Source organism: Pectinophora gossypiella, chromosome 17, assembly GCF_024362695.1.
Source record: "Pectinophora gossypiella chromosome 17, ilPecGoss1.1, whole genome shotgun sequence".
In the NCBI taxonomy this organism is placed as follows: Eukaryota; Metazoa; Arthropoda; class Insecta; order Lepidoptera; family Gelechiidae; genus Pectinophora; species Pectinophora gossypiella.
The window spans coordinates 13,731,442-13,749,839 of record NC_065420.1 but is presented as its reverse complement, the minus strand read 5'-3'; the positions used below and the strand labels follow the sequence as shown (position 1 = coordinate 13,749,839).

The 18,398-nt window shown below is 41.0% G+C and overlaps 1 protein-coding gene across 3 annotated transcripts in view; it reads right to left on the bottom strand.

Moving 5' to 3' along the window:
- Positions 1 to 753: 753 nt before the first annotated feature.
- LOC126374204 (zwei Ig domain protein zig-8-like) overlaps positions 754 to 18,398 on the bottom strand; it is a 258,248-nt gene continuing 240,603 nt past the window's right edge. For all 3 annotated transcript variants that reach the window (XM_050020712.1, XM_050020709.1, XM_050020710.1), the window contains 4 exons: positions 17,763 to 17,856; positions 16,058 to 16,185; positions 2,553 to 2,721; positions 754 to 2,106 (listed from right to left, as the gene is read on the bottom strand). In XM_050020712.1, the coding sequence (XP_049876669.1) occupies positions 2,006 to 2,106; positions 2,553 to 2,721; positions 16,058 to 16,185; positions 17,763 to 17,856 (492 nt within the window). In that variant the 3' untranslated portion in view covers positions 754 to 2,005. The remainder of the gene's footprint in view (positions 2,107 to 2,552; positions 2,722 to 16,057; positions 16,186 to 17,762; positions 17,857 to 18,398) is intronic.

The following is an 18,398-nucleotide window of genomic DNA, read 5'->3' as shown; positions in this document are numbered from 1 at the left end:
ATAATATAACCTATTTAACGTAGCATGACTAGATTGACAACATGACCGAGACATGACAACATGACTGAGACATGACATCATGACATGACAACATGACCGAGATATAGCATCTTACTAATATTATAAATGTGAAAGTTTGTGAGTGTGGATGTTTGTTACTCTCTCACGTAAAAACTGCTTAATGGATTACAATAACGTAGCTTATACATCAGAATAACAGACAGGATTTAAAAATAAAAAAAAAAACGGAAATCCTTACCGCGTAAATCGAAATCCACGCGGTCGAAGTCGATGAAAAGAGATGAGAGATATTATGTCACTCTATTCATGATACGTTTAAAGGATAAAAATATGTTATATGTTTATCCCCATAGATTAAAAGAATAATATTATTAATAAAATCACGTTTTTGTTCATATTACAAATTAATGAGATTAATACATGTAGATTAATTTTACAAACATACCGAGTTAATACGTATTGGATAATATTGAATTAATTCGTTCTTTGTCTCATAACAGCTTTATTCCTCTACATAATTCAATATTACTAACAAGTTCTGTTTGTGAATTACGTACAAAATGTTTTGTTTTGCGTTGCTTTCATTTAGTTTTATTTAAATGTCTCCCCTATCCACGCAGCATGAGTTGCGCTATCGCGTGAGACGTGATAAGTAGATAAGGTAGTAACACGGATTTCGACGTAAACAAACTTTATATAGTAACTCAGTAGTCGAAGCCTGCGATATATATCCTACGTGAAATCCAATAATATAACAACTCAAAAAAATATATTTTGAGTTATGATATACAAAATAACAAGCAACACTTTCTCTTCTGACGCTAGTCAGTCCGTAATATTTTTGATGCAATACAGAAATAGCTATGCGCTAGTCTAACTTTCCAATCGCTTTTTTTTTAAACTATGTTTTTGAGTTATTTCATTATGGTATTTCATGAGAGGTATGTCGCGTCGCATTTCATAGCGTAACTTATGCCGCAGGGGCGAATTTTATTTCTTTTACACTTATTATTATCTAAATAGTTACCTATTGGAGAAGAGCTACCTTCAGTGAGCGCCATCTATTGATCGCTAAAGTGTACTTTATCGATAGTTTAAACTCGTGTTTCTATTACTTTGCTAACGTCCATCGCGTTAAGAAAAAAGTAATAACTTTGACTGCACAAAAGGTGATTTTTCAAGACGAAATATTCTTGCGATTCTTCTCTTGTCTACTTGCCAAGATCACTTTCTTTTATTTCTTTAAGTATGTCTGAGTGTCGATAGAAGAGTCTTGCAGAATATTGACCATACAAAAACCTGATCAGAGTTTTTACTTTTACTTTTTGCCAGCGTAAAAAAATATAACGAGTCGGTATCGGGGTTCTGAAGTGTTTATTGTCGCGAGCTGATTGGCCGCCTCTATGGATAGGGTAATCGGGTCGTCGGTATCGTATACTACGTCCATCGGCTTTGGAACGCAAGTGCTGCAATTTCAACCGACTTCTGTATGCACCTCTTCGTTAATTATTACTTTGAAATTATTTTTGACAAGTACAATTTTATCGTGTGAACGCAGCGTTAGTGCGCAGGAAAGCTGCTCGACAGACAACTGTATGATCGGGACCTGACTGCCATGATAAGAATAATAAAAATATTTTAATTGTAAACGAAACTCGCGCGTATCAGTATTGAAACAGCTCGTCAGTTGAGGCGGCCGCGATACCTCAGTATCGATTTGCATGGAGTGGAATCATCCACAGAGACACACAAACACGCTACACAAACAAATGGAAACTGGTCTTACAGAAAGCCCGGCGAAGTATCGGTTCTTCTCTGACTGCCTCAGTTGCTATAATATTCGTGAATTTATGTTATTTCATGACTCTTCGATCTATCCGTTTCTAGACGCACTTTACACGCGATTTCGGTTCTATACTTAAAAGTGTATCACTCCTTTGCTTCCACGCTTCGAATACAAAATGCCGTTGTCTAGCTATGTGTACTAGCATCCCATGAGAGCCACGATGATGCTAAGGAGGGCAGAAGATAGTGGGTACTGGATACGGAGCTGACCCCCATGCTGCATCGCCGCTGGATGCTCACCTGTGGGAAAGAGATGGGAATAAGTTTCCTGGTTACGATTTACATAATTTAAGACAACAGGCCTAAGGGCGTCGTCTGAGGAGATCATATTTGAGAGAATTAATCGATTCTAGTGAGCCTATAGCGACAGGCGCAGAAAAACTGATAAGGGTTGAAGGTTACAAAAATGTTGTCAATTTGTATGGTAATTCTCATTAAGAACGCAGTCAATACAAAAGCGATGCGAAATGATACGATTGCGCAGAATCTATCAGTTTGTCTGAATAAATCGTTTAGGCATCTGTTGAGGTTGGTCATCCATCTCACAATTCGTGTGGGTTGACACTAAAAAGAAGATCATGGGCAGTAGTTGCCAACCGCAAAAGCAATATCCACAGGGTCAGAAGATATTCCGTGTTCAGAATTCTTAAGATATCTTAATGTCCTTAATCATATGTCATACATACCACTCAGTACATGGACCAGCACGGATCTGGGGTTGGCGTTGGCCGGGGCGCAGGTATACCGGCCAGAGTCGGGCGCCCGGGCGCGCTGCACCAGCAGGTGTGACGTGGTCGTCTCTCCCTTCTCCGTGATCACCGACACCCCGCCGCGGGGGGAGTCGTAGTTGATCTCCTGTGAGAAGACGGAAATATCAAAACGATGCACTTTTTTGTCATCAACTATTTGGCTGGGCAGGTGGGGAGCGCTGAGGGCTCTCACAGGGTACAACATTGAAGACAAAAGAGGGTTTCCAGGTGAGAGCGTAATCTGAGAGGGTTATATTTGAAAAAAAATATCGTATCCATTGGGCTAATGATGATAAGCGCTGAATGAGGGAAATCGTCGACAAAACCGGCGGGGTTAGTATTGTTGGGTCCGGAAGTGTTTGTTGTCGCGAGCTGATTGGCTGGCTAGAGTAATCGGGTCAACAGGAAAAATACCTCTTCATCAAATGTTTTGACGAGATAGACGGAAATAGACGGGAACAGTACCAGACGCCCTTGAACCCCCAAAATATCGACGAAATTAATTATGCAAAGCATTCCCAACAAGAAATACAAGTCAGAAGCAGACATTGACAGTGATAACAAATGGGCTGAAACAGTGAATTTCACAAATGACCCCAAAGTTGGCGATAATGAACGCATTCATGGGAAAAGTTAATGAAATCTCCACTGAATTATACTTTTGGCGCGGTCCCAAGTTTTGGCGCCAAGCAATTAGACAATGATGGATTTCCCCATTGATTCTGATAGCGGGACATAGTTTCTTTGTCCTAATTGATTTAAAAATACTTCGTACAAAAACAAAAAGTGACAAAAAAGCAGCTTATCAAAAATAAAAAAAAAACATTTATGTTCAAAGTAAGAGCACCAAAGAAAATTTTATTGCAAGTCAAAGTTATATGCAACAATCCCATCATAACCAGCCACTACTTCGAAACGAGTTATGACTGAAGAGAAGAAATACCGCAAAAAACTTCTTAACGACAGTTTTTGATTCCTAACATGTAGTAAAATCAGACTAAGATCGCGTTTCCACCAGAGCTGAACGATTCAGGTGAGCAATGCGATGATGTGTACCGAAAGTTGTGAAAGGATGGAAGCTTTTCCTCCAAATATGAACGAGGCAGTTGAGCGGTGTGGGGATGAGTAGCGACACTGTGGAACTGTCCTTTTGCGAGTTCTTTTCAGACGCACATCATTCGTTCGCATCACCATTTGTGGCGATTTAACGATCCCACATGAAAAATATGGAATTCCAAAATTGACCTTTGTCTGGAATAACTGGAATTCCACTTATTCAATATGTGCATTACATTTTATATTTGTTGATATAGATTAATAAATTAGAATTGATAAAACAAACATATACATATATACGTATATTATACAGTGTATAAATAGCAATAATAAAGGTTATATATAGTTTTATATAATTAAACTATTATAGTAAAAAGTAAATTAAATGTTAAAATAATAATTTAGATATGTACAAAATCAGTTTACAAACGGACAAGCGTACCGAGTTTTGTTATTAGATATTTACGCGCCGCGCGCTAAACTAGTTAGGCAGGTTGCGCGCCGCCCGCGCGCCGCGTACCGCCTCCTTCCACTTGAAGCGCGGCGCGCGCGCGCCGGCCGCGCCGCTGCGAACCAGTCTATGCTACACCGCTGTCGAATGTGCATGACGCTTTGTATGCTACGTAGAACACTCGCGCTCACGCTTGTCAGAAAATACTTGGTAATATATAATATAATAAAATGTATATCTTAATATTTAAGAAGCTATATTCTCATAAATAAGCTTATTAGTCAATATTTGTATTTGTAGGTTTTCCTAGATAGATGGTACGAGTATTGTCAAAATGAAACTCCAGGACTTGGGAATAAAACAATAAAAATAGGAACATATATATAATATTATATTAATGAAACAAGAATATTGGCTCAGCCTTACCACATAATAATTCTCACAAGTAGCATTTAAATAACATAGACACACTAGGTAAAAGATAATAATATACAAATGTTACTTAACTTACGTAGCAGGAGGATCCAGTCGTGTCGGCTTTTCAACGTAAAATCAGTCTCGATTGCCAGATTGCAGCCCTTTTATAGACTTTGTGGCCCTTCCACTAGAATATGACACATCACTCTAGACCAATCAGAACGGTTGTACAATATCGGTAATATTTAAGAACTTGAAACAAAATGTTTTTCACTAAAAACTATCTAAAAATACGTATCATAATTATAACAATAATTAATAATTTCATAATCAATTATAGTTATTACTTTGCCTAAATAAATGTTGTTCTATTTGCAAGTCATACTACTTCCCAATAAAGCTAATCTAAACGAACAAAATAAGTAAATTACGTCAATTTAATTTAATGATTAGTTATGATGAACTAAGAGATTATACAAGTAATTTAAAACTGAAATGTGAATTACCAGTAAACTACGACAAATCGATATTTGTCATTCGTTCTAAATTCGTTGTGGACAATAGTGTGACACATTGTTGTTGACGTTTAGTATTGGAGTTAAAATTCAAGTAAGTATGTAAATAATTAGCCACATCTGCGTAAATGCATTATAAATTACTACATAGATATGATTATCCTCTCACGCTCGTAACACTTTATGTTTGTCTATATTTCTGTGCTTAACTCTTCTAGTTGTTCTCTTACTTTCCTTCTGTGCTTTTGCCTATTGTGCCGTGTCTTGTATCGTGTGCAATAAACTTTTAGTGTGTGATCGTTATAACGGAATTTTATTTCAACCCGCCGTCAACGTCGCACTATATTAGCGAGTACACCTACTCCTCACGCTAAACATTCATTATCAGTTCGCGCTATTTATCTGATCGTCGTAAGTCAATATATTTATGAGAAAATTATGTAAGTATGTACGTAAAATTGTATCTCTCCTTCCAAGAAACTGTGAAACAATAAAAGGAATAAAAATAAAATCGCTATTCAAAATTCTAGATTAAGTAAATTAAATTCATCTTTTTTGGGGTCATATATACGTTTTTACAATATACGTATATTTAAATATACGTTTTTACCAGATATTTTTTGAATTTGTCAGAAAATACATTTAAAGCTCACATGAAGCTTACTTTATGTAAAAAAGCTTATTATCAGATTAATGATTACCAAAATGATAAAAATGCCTGGTATTAAATGTTTTCCCCTAGTTATTAAGTAACTTATAATGTATACCTACATTGATTTAAAAGATGTGTTGCTGTTGCAGTTTCTTGTCATTTCTTCTTCTCAGTTATAACACCTTGCGAATTGACGTAGATTCTAAAATGTTAAATTGACCTTCAACAAGTTTATCCATATAATTGCGTTGAATAAATGATTCTGATGCTGATTCACACACATTGAACTCGTTTAGTACGTACAAAAACCTCGATACGCTAATTTCCATAGGAGTAGCGCTGAACAAGGCTAGATAAGTGAAGGGATTTTATTTGTTCTTATACACATGCTTCCTTACGCAACTTCGCGTATATTTGGTGGATTATTAATCCAATAATGAAAAATGTATGCCAAAATGTATGTCATACACTTACACCCGTATTCTGAGATGTTAAATCGAACCTTACAACCACCAACCACCTCACAACCTATACGATAGAAGAAGAATAAGACTCGAACCTTTCTAGACTCCGTCCTCAGTTGAGGTGACCTTAAGGAAGACCTCGAAATCAGCTCAAAATCGGTACCTCAGCCTTATGTCGAATTTACTCCAGTAGTGGAGGCATTTTTTTTTGACGTGACTTAGACTGCGTTTCCATTGACGCGGAGCTATGCGGAGATGAGCGGAGATGTGCAGGAATCGACCAATCACCGTGAGGGAGAGAGTGACAGAGCGTCTTCGTTTTTCGCTCTCTCGAACGCTGTGATTGGTCAAATCTGCACATCTCCGCTCTTCTCCGCCCATCTCCGCGTCAGTGGAAACCCGGCCTTATTGTAGATTTGCCGCAGATGGCATTAACTACTTGGCCGGACAAATGGGGAGCGCTGAGGGTTCTCACCCGGTACAAAATTTAAGACAACAGGCCTGATGGTGCCCAGTTGGGCACGAACCTCGGCTCAGGGCGTCGTCTGAGAGGAAGAATATTTGAGTATTAATCGACTCTAGTGGGTCGATAGCGATAAGTTGTGAATGAGGGAAATCGTCGACCACGCCGACGGGGTCGGTGTCGGGGTTTTGAACTGTTTGGTGTCGTGAGCTGATTGGCTGCTTCTATGGCTGGAAAGTGGAGGCATGACGTCATTATTTTCGTATTGTTTTGTTGGCAATATGATATGCTCGATTCCAGTGAGTAAAGTACTCAAATCGAGGACGTAAATGTCAACTTAAAATAGCAAAATGCTCAGCTGCGGCGGGATCGTCGAGTAAACATCCAAAAAAAAATAAAAAATAAAACAAAAAAATAATAATACAAATATAAAAAAAAAATAATATATATATTTTAATATGGGTGATACTTTTGAAAGGTTTCCAGGAGTATTCTGAGTGTCTGCTTGTGTGAGCTTTTAATCTAATTTCATTATTGGATTTTGCTTAGACTTCAGAGGAGGAATATAAGCGTGAATTACCCGTTATATTATTAAACTACGTGGAATATTAATTACCTAAATAAGCTTATAATTATTTGTTCTAAAATAGATTTTAGCTATTCTCAATAAAAGTATATAGTGGGTTTAGATCGTACACTACATAACATAAACATCTTATATACGTCCCCTTATATACATCTAAACATGAACTGAATCTCATAAAGTGCAATTCAGTGGTTTAGAGCTTTAGCCGGGATTCTTCTCCGAACATGAATATGACGGATTCTGCTATAAAAGACTGATAAGAAAGGTACTGAGGTTTCCTTCCTTTCCATCTCCAAGAGAAACAATAGGTAAGAATAGCTTCTAAACAAAACAATACAATCTAGCGATTATTTACAACATCTGTCAATGAGAGACTGGAGGCAATCCGAGTAAGTTTAAAACTAGGTCATTAGATAAAGGGGGCGCTGCTTTATTTTCTGGCAAATGGCGAAACCCGCTAGGTCGTCACAGCTCATTCTGGCATCGATTCAAATTGACTGCGACTTCTCCTTGTAAATAAACTGGGAAAACTTCTTGCGAGAGTCGCCAAAATTTCAGCAACTGTGATTGCACACTTATTAAGAGCGGAAGCGGGAGCGGGTAAAGATATTCAATATGTTCGCGTTTGACCACAATGCCACCTGTTGCTAAGTGACGATGTTGACTTAGGTGGGACATGCTTACCCAGCCAATACCTAATATTTGTTAAATGAAAATATCATCGTTTAAGCGTCTATCCAATATCATTCGCTTGAATTGATTGCCTACAGATTTTCATATAAATGATTGCTATCTGATTTCCTAGCCCAGTTACATAACATAACATGGTTACTTACGATATTTTCTTCACCGCGAAGCATGGTGACACAAAGGTAGGTACAAATATACTTCATAGATTCGTCACACACATAAAAAACACACATGCTTTGACACCATTTATGGCTTATTCTTTCGGATTAGTAGTAAGCAAAGAACCTGATTTAAGGTGCGAACCCCCAACCTCCGGGAGTCAAAGCGTTTCTCTCACAACTGGGTACCTGTAATTTCTCGGAAATGTTTCTGGTGACGATTATGTGACGACGAAGTGCAAAAGTTATGTAAAAAGAGCTGTATTACCTTTAGACAGATAAGACTAGAGCATAAGAATGAACAATTTGGAAAAGAAAAGCAGCCCTTAATATTAAGGAGTTTTATAACGGGTACATTCAAAACAGCACATCACTGGTGGACCAAAAAGAGCTTACATGGAACAGACTAAAGAAAAGGTTAACGTCGTGTCTTATAGGGAAGTCAAGGAATTAGCCTTTGATAGACTGGAAAGGAAAATGCTACACCGACAAGAGCGTGGCTCTTAAATTGATGATCGTGCTGATGACAGCACCGGTACCGACGCGGTGAAGCGGTTTGCAAGATTGCAGTCCCTTGTATGTAATCTGGTGATGTCTAACAGACGAACACCACCTCGCCGCGCGGTTCGGTACTACCAATAGTACGGGCCAAAAACATCCAAAAACAAACTGCATAGGCCTGGAACTGTCTGCCGTCGTCTGTTTTTCCAACTCGTTATGATCTTGGAGTCTTCAAGGCTAGCGTGAATAGGCATTTGCTAGGTAAGCCTGATCCACATACATCGTCACTTACCATTAGGTAAGATTGTGGTCAAACGCAAGCCTATTATATTAAAAAAAAAAGCTGTCAAAAACCGCGCTCGCTTCTGCTTATTCAATGTAACTGAAGCCTAATTGCGCTTAGTGTAAATAAAGTCTTCAGCGTATTGTTAACGGTTAACCATCTATTATATTCGAGTTTTGAGTAAACTCAACAGCCCATAACGGGTTTTACTTGTCGCATTTGCAAATTTGGCAAAGAAACTGTTTTGTTGTTCAAAAAAATGTTCTATTTTAGTTTTGACAAAGCAATAAAGCTTTTAAAGGACAATTTCTTGCACTTATTGGTAAGGTAGGTTACACATAGATGGCGTTGTCGACGATTTCCCTCAATCAGCGCTTATCGCTATATTCGAGTTTTGAGTAAACTCAACAGCCCATAACGGGTTTTACTTGTCGCATTTGCAAATTTGGCAAAGAAACTGTTTTGTTGTTCAAAAAAATGTTCTATTTTAGTTTTGACAAAGCAATAAAGCTTTTAAAGGACAATTTCTTGCACTTATTGGTAAGGTAGGTTACACATAGATGGCGTTGTCGACGATTTCCCTCAATCAGCGCTTATCGCTATCGACCCACTAGGGTCGATTAATTCTTTCAAATATTTTTCCTCTCAGACGACGCCCTGAGCCGAGGTTCGCGCCCAACTGGGCACCCTCAGGCCTGTTGTCTTAAACGTTGTACCGGGTGAGAGCCTTCAGCGGTCCCGATTTGTCCGGCCAAGTAGTTAATACCATCTGCGGCAAATCTACAATAAGTCACGTCAAAAAAAAAATACATAGGCCAATAATTTATTAGGGGGTTGTATTGTGAGCTTGTGAAGAATAATTGTTACGAATGGAACGGTAACTATTCGCCCCGCGCCAATTCGTATCGGGCGCCAACTTCACCCCTCTGGGACTTTAGTCTTTGAACGGCCGTATGTTGCTAAGGAGTAAGGGAGACTACTCGGAATTCATCTCGCTCGCGCTTATACATTAGCGGCACACGGTAAGAATTTAATTTTTGTATGGAGTGTGATGTGAGGCTACATTCAATAAAGTGACTTGTAGGTTGGAAATAGATCTCATAACGAGGACTTATTTATCAACGGGCACTCAGAGAAAAAGATGAAAGAAGTAAACCTAATTATATATAATAAACCTTTTTTTTGACACAAATTTATTTTTAGACACAAGTACCAAAATGTCTGTATTTATTTCTATCGATTTATAGCACCATCTCGAAAGGCGATACGGCACCTATCACGTTGGTGTAACAGAAAGCGAAAAGCGTGAGTGCTTAGTTCATCTTGCGATGGATGTACCTCTGACTGCCCCAATACTCGTGAGCTTATATTATGTATTTATGTTCGAATTCTAAATCCAACTTAAGAACAGGATTTCCAAATGCTCTATCAGATTTAAGCATTTACATAACATTAGTCTTTGTTCGCGTTAAATTCGGGGTAACATGGTTCCACTTCTCTAATATTAAAATTTTTAGCTTCTTATCTTGAAAACTGCCATATATAAAAGTCTCATATAAAATTTTAACCCCTTTTTGAAGCGTTTGGGGGCAGATTTAAAAAAATATATATCACACGATTTTTAATAAATATCCGCATATCAATGTTTAGCCTTCTACTTGTAAATTGCGAAATGCTCCATACATTTTAGGGAAGTGGGGGGTTAGAAAGAGATAAAAAGCAGTTTATGTCACCCTCCATCATCCAACTCAACTTAAAAAAAAAAACACTTCAATTCGTCGCTCCGTTTCGCCGTGAAAGACAGACAAACAAATAGACACACACATACACTTTCACATTTATAATATTAGTAAGTTTCCCACGAAAGACATTTCCCAATATTTTATAACAGAATGTACCATGTAGCAGCGCCATTGAATACCAAAATGTGAACAGGCAAAGTACCACGCCAATCAGAAAGGATTCTTATCAAACAATCCGAGAGTATTCAACCGATACAGCTGAATTTCATAAAGCTAACAGCTTGATCAAAAACCTGCAGTTTTTCGTTCGGATGTAAATTCTGCTCGCAATATTCTACTTGAAATGAAAAAGATTTTTCGTGCATATCTGGGTTGAAACGGTGCCACTTCAGTGAGTGGTTTAACAATACTACGCTAAATGTTGTGCCACTTTTGTGTTTGACAAGAACCTCTGTGGTTAGTAATGACAATGCGAGTAAGATCTTCTTTCACCTGGGGCCTGTTTAATAAAACTTACAATTGTAAATTACAATGACAATTTGATGTACATTGCGGAGTGTGTGATCACGAATATTTTGCAGTTTCATATTAGCTACGCAATGAACATCAAATTGTCGTTGTATTTTACAATTGTAAGTTTTATTAAACAGGGCCCTGGTATCAGGATTAATGAAATCAGGGTTCAAGAAGTAATTATCATGGATAAACTTGTTGAAAGTCAATGTAACATTTCTGAATTTACGTCATTTCGCAAGGTGTTATGGCTGAGGAGAAGAAATGACAAGAAACTGCAACAGCAAAACACCTTTTAAATCAATGAACGTATAAAATGCCAGTTATTTAATAACTAGAGGAACACATTTAATATGAGCTTCAGACATTGCTCATGTAACGACTCCATACTTATTTAAGTAAAAAGTAGGTAGCCGACAAAAACAGAATCGACTGCTTAACGTGCCCTGCCCATCACAGTGTGTCAATTTCGAACAAATTAGTGATCATAATTAAACCACATTATAACGGGTTCTTACCGCGGGTTCTTGCGTTTTCCTATTTAAACGCGGTAAGAACCCGTTATTATGTGCTTTAATTATGATAATAACCGCGTAAACTTAAAACAATGTATAAATTAGTGATCAACTTGCAATGTCCTAACCAAACTAGGGATCACAAAGCGATTTTTGTGACATGTCCCCACCGGGCTCGAACCCGGGACCTTAGGATCGTGAGCCCAACGCTCATTATTCGAGCAACGGATGCTTGAGCTGGGACACGGTTATCTAACAAATGCATATAGTGGGACGTTTAACATACCTATCATAACCTCACGTATATCCCAATTGGTGTAGTAAAAGGTTCAATATTTTATTAAGTATTTTTTATTTTTCATAATCATATCTATCATTATCATATTCGGGTTAACAACAGTTCATTATTATATGTATAATTAAGGGAGTACAATTTTTGTGAAACCTATTATAATTAACCACATTATAATTTTTCAAACTAATATAAGTGTTGTAGGATAAAGCTACAACAAGAGTATAAAATATGAGCAGGGGTGTATGTGTGTGTGTGTGTGTGTGTGTGTGTGTGTGTGTGTGAGAGAGAGAGAGAGAGAGAGAGAGAGAGAGAGAGAGAGAGAGAGAGAGAGAGAGAGAGAGAGCGTGTGCGCTGCGTGTGTGCCTTCTGAGTACGTGTCGTTTCTGTAATATACACCTACAAAAACATCAATTTTATAATTATGACGACTAATGTTTCTTATCACCACTTCTTACAAATAACTCGCCAGCTCAGTGACTGACCTTTTGCTCTTTGATTGTACATGAAGGGTTGGGTCCAGGGTTGATGGGGTTGGTAATCCACCTCACAACCCACACGATAAGAAGAACATCCATCGCAATATGAATTAAGTACCCACGCTTCACCGAGCCTTCTGTTAGACTAACATGATAGGTGGTGGGCCGTATCACCGTCTATAATAAGACGTATAAGGATTGTATATAAGCATTAGAAATCCGTGCACAGAAATTTTCAGAATGAAACAAGAAATGCACGTCAAAATCATTGAAACATCTCTGTTGAAGTTCCTTTCGTATGTAACTGATATTCCGGAAACCGAATTCTGTTCAAGTATCTGTTTCATACATCGAACGGGTCGACGGCCTCTGTGGTTCAGTGGTTGAGCGTTGTGCTCACGATCCGGAAATCCCGGGTTCGAATCCCGGTGGGGACAAATCATAGAAATCACTTTGTGATCCCTAGTTTTATGAGGACATTACAGGCTGGTCACCTGATTGTCCAAAAAGTAAAAAGATCCGTGCTTCGGAAGGCACTTTAAGCCGTTGGTCCGGTTACTACTTACTGATGTAAGAATGTAGTCGTTGAGCCACGTCAGGGATCTTTAGCGGCTCAGTAATATCCCTGACACCAGGTTTGATGAGGTTGGTATTCCACCTAACAACCCACACGATAAGAAGAAGACCAGGGGCCTGTTTCATAAAACTTACAATTGTAAATTACGACGACAATTTGGTGTTCATTTCGTAGGTAATATGAAACTGCAAAATATTCGTGATCACACACTCCGCAATGTACATCAAATTGTCACTGTAATTTACAATTGTAAGTTTTATTAAACAGGCCCCTGGTTGCCCAAAAAGTAAGATGATCCGTGCTTCGGAAGACACGTTAAGCCGTTGGTACACCGCTTGCTTCTCAATCGGTGAATGTGAATAGGCTCGCCTCCTATTACATGGGACTTAAACATAGCTGGCAAGTAACCGGTGTGTATACTATACACTTCTCCGTGCCCCTTTGTACGTATTTATACTCCGTTGGGTGGTTTCCTGTACCGCTGAATGTTAAACGTCTTTTTGCAAACTTCTATATTAGTTTCCATGTTTGTCGGTTGCCAATTGCTGTTTGTAGTTCCAGCGAAATAGGTAAACGGAAAGTTGGCGATTTGCCACTTTGTGAACAGCCCTTTTTTCGTTTCCCAGGTCTTTTTCTGACGTGATTATTCACGTGTTGTTTACAGTTAACATAATATTTAGATTTTCAATATTTCGCTGTCGCGCTATCACATCAGAAATTCAGGAATAGGCGGATTTATTTTATTTTATTTGTTCTTTTTCCCTATTTTAGATTTCGTGGAAGTTGTTTCAGTAATGAGCTTTTTCAAGTCTGTTATTAAAACTCATGCCTTTTTTATTTAGCCTGATATAAATAGTCTTAAAAAAATTGCTTCAGTTTAGATTTTTTTATTTTCTTAAGCGTCATCTTCTAAGGTGCTCTTTTAAGGTGCTAAAATATTTTTAAATAACTACCACGTCTTAGCCATTAATTAGCGTTCATTAGTCATATTATGGCATAGCCGGCATAGCCATGTATGAGATCGTTCAGAAGGTTGGAAAGTGAAGCGTCAGCGGTGCAGCACTGTGGTGCGGGAAGTGGCGCAGTAGCGCTAGAAGTGGTGTGGTGGTGCGGGAAAAAGCGCGGTGGCGCGTGAAGCGGCGCGGTTGTGCGCGGAGTAGCGCTGTAGCGCAGTGGCGCGGTGGCACGGGAAGCGGCGCGGTGGCGCGTGAAGCGGCGCGGAGTAGCGCTGTAGCGCTGTAGCACAGTGGCGCGGTGGCACGGGAAGCGGCGCGGAGTAGCGCTGTAGCGCAGTGGCGCGGTGGCACGGGAAGCGGCGCGGTGGCGCGTGAAGCGGCGCGGTTGTGCGCGGAGTAGCGCTGTAGCGCAGTGGCGCGGTGGCACGGGAAGCGGCGCGGTGGCGCGTGAAGCGGCGCGGAGTAGCGCTGTAGCGCTGTAGCACAGTGGCGCGGTGGCACGGGAAGCGGCGCGGAGTAGCGCTGTAGCGCAGTGGCGCGTTGGCACGGGAAGCGGCGCGGTGGCGCGAGAAGCGGCGCGGTTGTGCGCGGAGTAGCGCTGTAGCGCAGTGGCGCGGTGGCACGGGAAGCGGCGCGGTGGCGCGTGAAGCGGCGCGGTTGTGCGCGGAGTAGCGCTGTAGCGCAGTGGCGCGGTGGCACGGGAAGCGGCGCGGTGGCGCGTGAAGTGGCGCGGTTGTGCGCGGAGTAGCGCTGTAGCGCAGTGGCGCGGTGGCACGGGAAGCGGCGCGGTGGCGCGTGAAGCGGCGCGGTTGTGCGCGGAGTAGCGCTGTAGCGCAGTGGCGCGGTGGCACGGGAAGCGGCGCGGTGGCGCGTGAAGCGGCGCGGTTGTGCGCGGAGTAGCGCTGTAGCGCAGTGGCGCGGTGGCACGGGAAGCGGCGCGGTGGCGCGTGAAGCGGCGCGGAGTAGCGCTGTAGCGCTGTAGCACAGTGGCGCGGTGGCACGGGAAGCGGCGCGGAGTAGCGCTGTAGCGCAGTGGCGCGGTGGCACGGGAAGCGGCGCGGTGGCGCGTGAAACGGCGCGGTTGTGCGCGGAGTAGCGCTGTAGTGCAGTGGCGCGGTGGCACGGGAAGCGGCGCGGTGGCGCGTGAAGCGGCGCGGTTGTGCGCGGAGTAGCGCTGTAGCGCAGTGGCGCGGTGACACGGGAAGCGGCGCGGTGGCGCGTGAAGCGGCGCGGAGTAGCGCTGTAGCGCTGTAGCACAGTGGCGCGGTGGTACGGGAAGCGGCGCGGAGTAGCGCTGTAGCGCAGTGGCGCGGTGGCACGGGAAGCGGCGCGGTGGCGCGTGAAGCGGCGCGGTTGTGCGCGGAGTAGCGCTGTAGCGCAGTGGCGCGGTGGCACGGGAAGCGGCGCGGTGGCGCGTGAAGCGGCGCGGTTGTGCGCGGAGTAGCGCTGTAGCGCAGTGGCGCGGTGGCACGGGAAGCGGCGCGGAGTAGCGCTGTAGCACAGTGGAGCGTTGGCATGGGAAGCGGCGCGGTGGCGCGAAAAATGTACAAATTTGTATTGAAGTGTTCTTGATGACAGTGGTTTAATGATCGGCTAGCAGTCCCCAACTACTACCATCCTTGCTGCTGGTGCCATCCAGAAAGTCATTACATTTATTTGACTAATATTTTATTGTTATTGTGCTTTAAGCTTCATAAAACCCATATTTAAAAAAAAACAGTTTTAAAACTAAAGGTGGTATTAATAAATTAATCTCAGCTTCGAGACTGCCCTCAAGATCATGTCAATGTGACAGTTGTCATATAAAAACAGAGACTTGAGCATGATCTTGAGAGCAGTCTCAGCTGAGATTCGTTTATTAATACCAACCTAAAACTCGACTACGACAAAATCACGCTCAAAAAACTATGAAAAAAGAAGGTATACCCACGATTTTGTTGACGTGAAACCCTATTACTTAAACTACAGGAAGTGTTATACAAACTGAACAGCACCTTTTTACCCCTTGGCCCTGAGAGGGAAATTTGAGACACCTAGAACTCGTACGAGTAGTTTCTAAAATTTAGTGATGAGTGAGTGGGTCGGTCAGTGACCTTTCGCTTTTAATAAAGATAAACAGTTTTAGTACAAACCTCGTCATTATGAGTCCAGCGGATGGCTGGTGGTGGCTCGGGCGAGTGCTGCACCACACACGTGAGGTTGATGGTACTGCCAGTGTTGATAAACAGCTCCGGACCGCCCAGAATCGTCGTCAGCGGCTCTGCTTGCACAAAATTATGGGTTATTAGGACTAGAAGAACATACATATTTATGTGGGAATTGTGTACTCAATTAAACAGTTCAACGGCTCAAACAGTTCTTTTTATTTTTTTCTCCCAGAATAATTCAACACACAACACACAGTCTCTGTGGTCTAGCGGTTAGAGCTCACGATCTGGAGGTCCGAGTTTGATTTCCAATGGGAACATTGTGGAAATCACTTTGTGAGACTGATACTGTACTCAAACCCGAGAGCCGTGCTAGCCAAGTTGGTAGAACGCTTGCTCTCACTTTGAGGTCGCAGGTTCGAATCCAGCACAGGCCAAAAGCAATGACTGTCGAATTCATGTTTCGATCATAAATGATTATCACGTGCTCAGCGGTGAAGGAAAACATAGTGAGAAACTCCACATTTCCGAGAAATGCATTTTCGGAGGTATGTGACCTAACTTGTATTGAGCTGGTTTTACCGTCGCGTGTTGGAAGGTCAGACAGGCAGTCGCTTCTGTAAAAAACCGGACCTGTCAAATCTTCAGGTTAGGTAAGCGGACCCTGTAATAAACGGGATAATGCTAGGGAGATGATTGTACTCAAAGATTAAATAGTTAGATAGATAGATAGATAAAATACTTTATTGAGCACAGTAGACACAAAATACAGTAGTTAATGTACGTGAAACATTTTCCTTAAAATCCTTTAATAAGTTTGTGAAAAGTAATATTCTATCATAAAGTCTATACGTTCATTCGTCTTATAAAGACTTCATATTATACAACAACGCCGTGAAAATTAATATTCACGGTCCTATGAACAATTTCAGTAATTGAATTAAATATAGTCTTTTGAAGTCTTGTTTATTATATTTTTCTAACAAATTCCTTTGACTATAATTTTTACACTTTTCGCTTCGTTTCATTGAGATATTTTTTCACGTAAAATTTAAAAATTGGAGCGAACTTAGCTATCTTCGCTCCCGAGACAGTCCATCTTTTTATCGTGTGGGTTGTGAGGTGAATTACCAACCTCATCAACCCTAGTGTCAGAATTATTATTGAGCCGCCAAAGGCCCCTGACATGGCTCATGTAACGAGTACTTACTTACATCAGTAGGTAAGTAGTAACCGGGACCAACAGCTTAACGTGCCTTCTGAAGCACGGATCATCTTACTTTTTGGACAATCAGGTGATCAGCCTGTAATGTCCTTACCAAACTAGGGACCACAAAGTGATTTTTGTGATTTGTTCCCACCGGGATTCGAAACTGGGACTTCCGGATCGTGAGCCCAACGCTCAACCACTGGACCACGGAGGTACGAAATACGTACATTTATGAGCACATAGGGTTGTCACCAGGATTCTTCAAGAGAAGATTGGCAGCTCTTCTTTTTCAAGTTGTTCTCTCTGGTAATTAAAACACATAATAACGGGTTCTTACCGCGTTTAAATCCCCGCGCTCTGGTAATGTTACTAAAGGCTACTTAACAAAGCTTTTTTTACATAAGTGTTGCGCAATACTGGGAAACGGCACATCACAGGTTCTCACCAGAAACCGTGTAATAAATAAGAAAAGTGACTTACCGACGACAGAGAGGTACATTCGATGGCCGATAGGTGGCGTCGTACCAACTTGACATTCGTAGATGCCAGAGTCTCGCCGTTGCGGGAACCTTATCTGTTGGAAAAATAAGCAAAAATGACAAAATGTGCAAACTCGACAAAATGCGCAAAACTGGCAAAACGGCAGTTGTCTTTAGCTGTCAGGTCATTGACGAGCGATAGTGACGACGTGTGGGCAGAATGGATTAAAAATTTGTGATAAGTTAGATTTTTTTTAGAGTGAGAAACAGTGTCACATTATACTGCAAGACGCTTGAATCCTCGAAGATTCATATTTGGATCATAGATAATTGGCTTCTTGACAGTTATCGGATTATTAAAAAAAAATACAGTCGCTTATTTTATACCTCGTAAAATATTTTATTTTCTGGAAAAAGCTTTCTTTAATTTAAAAATAAAAACATATTTTTCTTCATTTATTTCAAATTTCGGGCAAAAGCGGTTGGTCGGGTGACATTTTTCCCAGTGACGCCTCATTTCAACAAACAAAGAAACTGTCAAACAGTATAACTTGAAACTTGTTGAAACCTGACAGAAAATTTTTGTTTGTTTTGTGAAATGTGACGTCGCGCGAAGCTCAATCATGGCCGCCCGTGT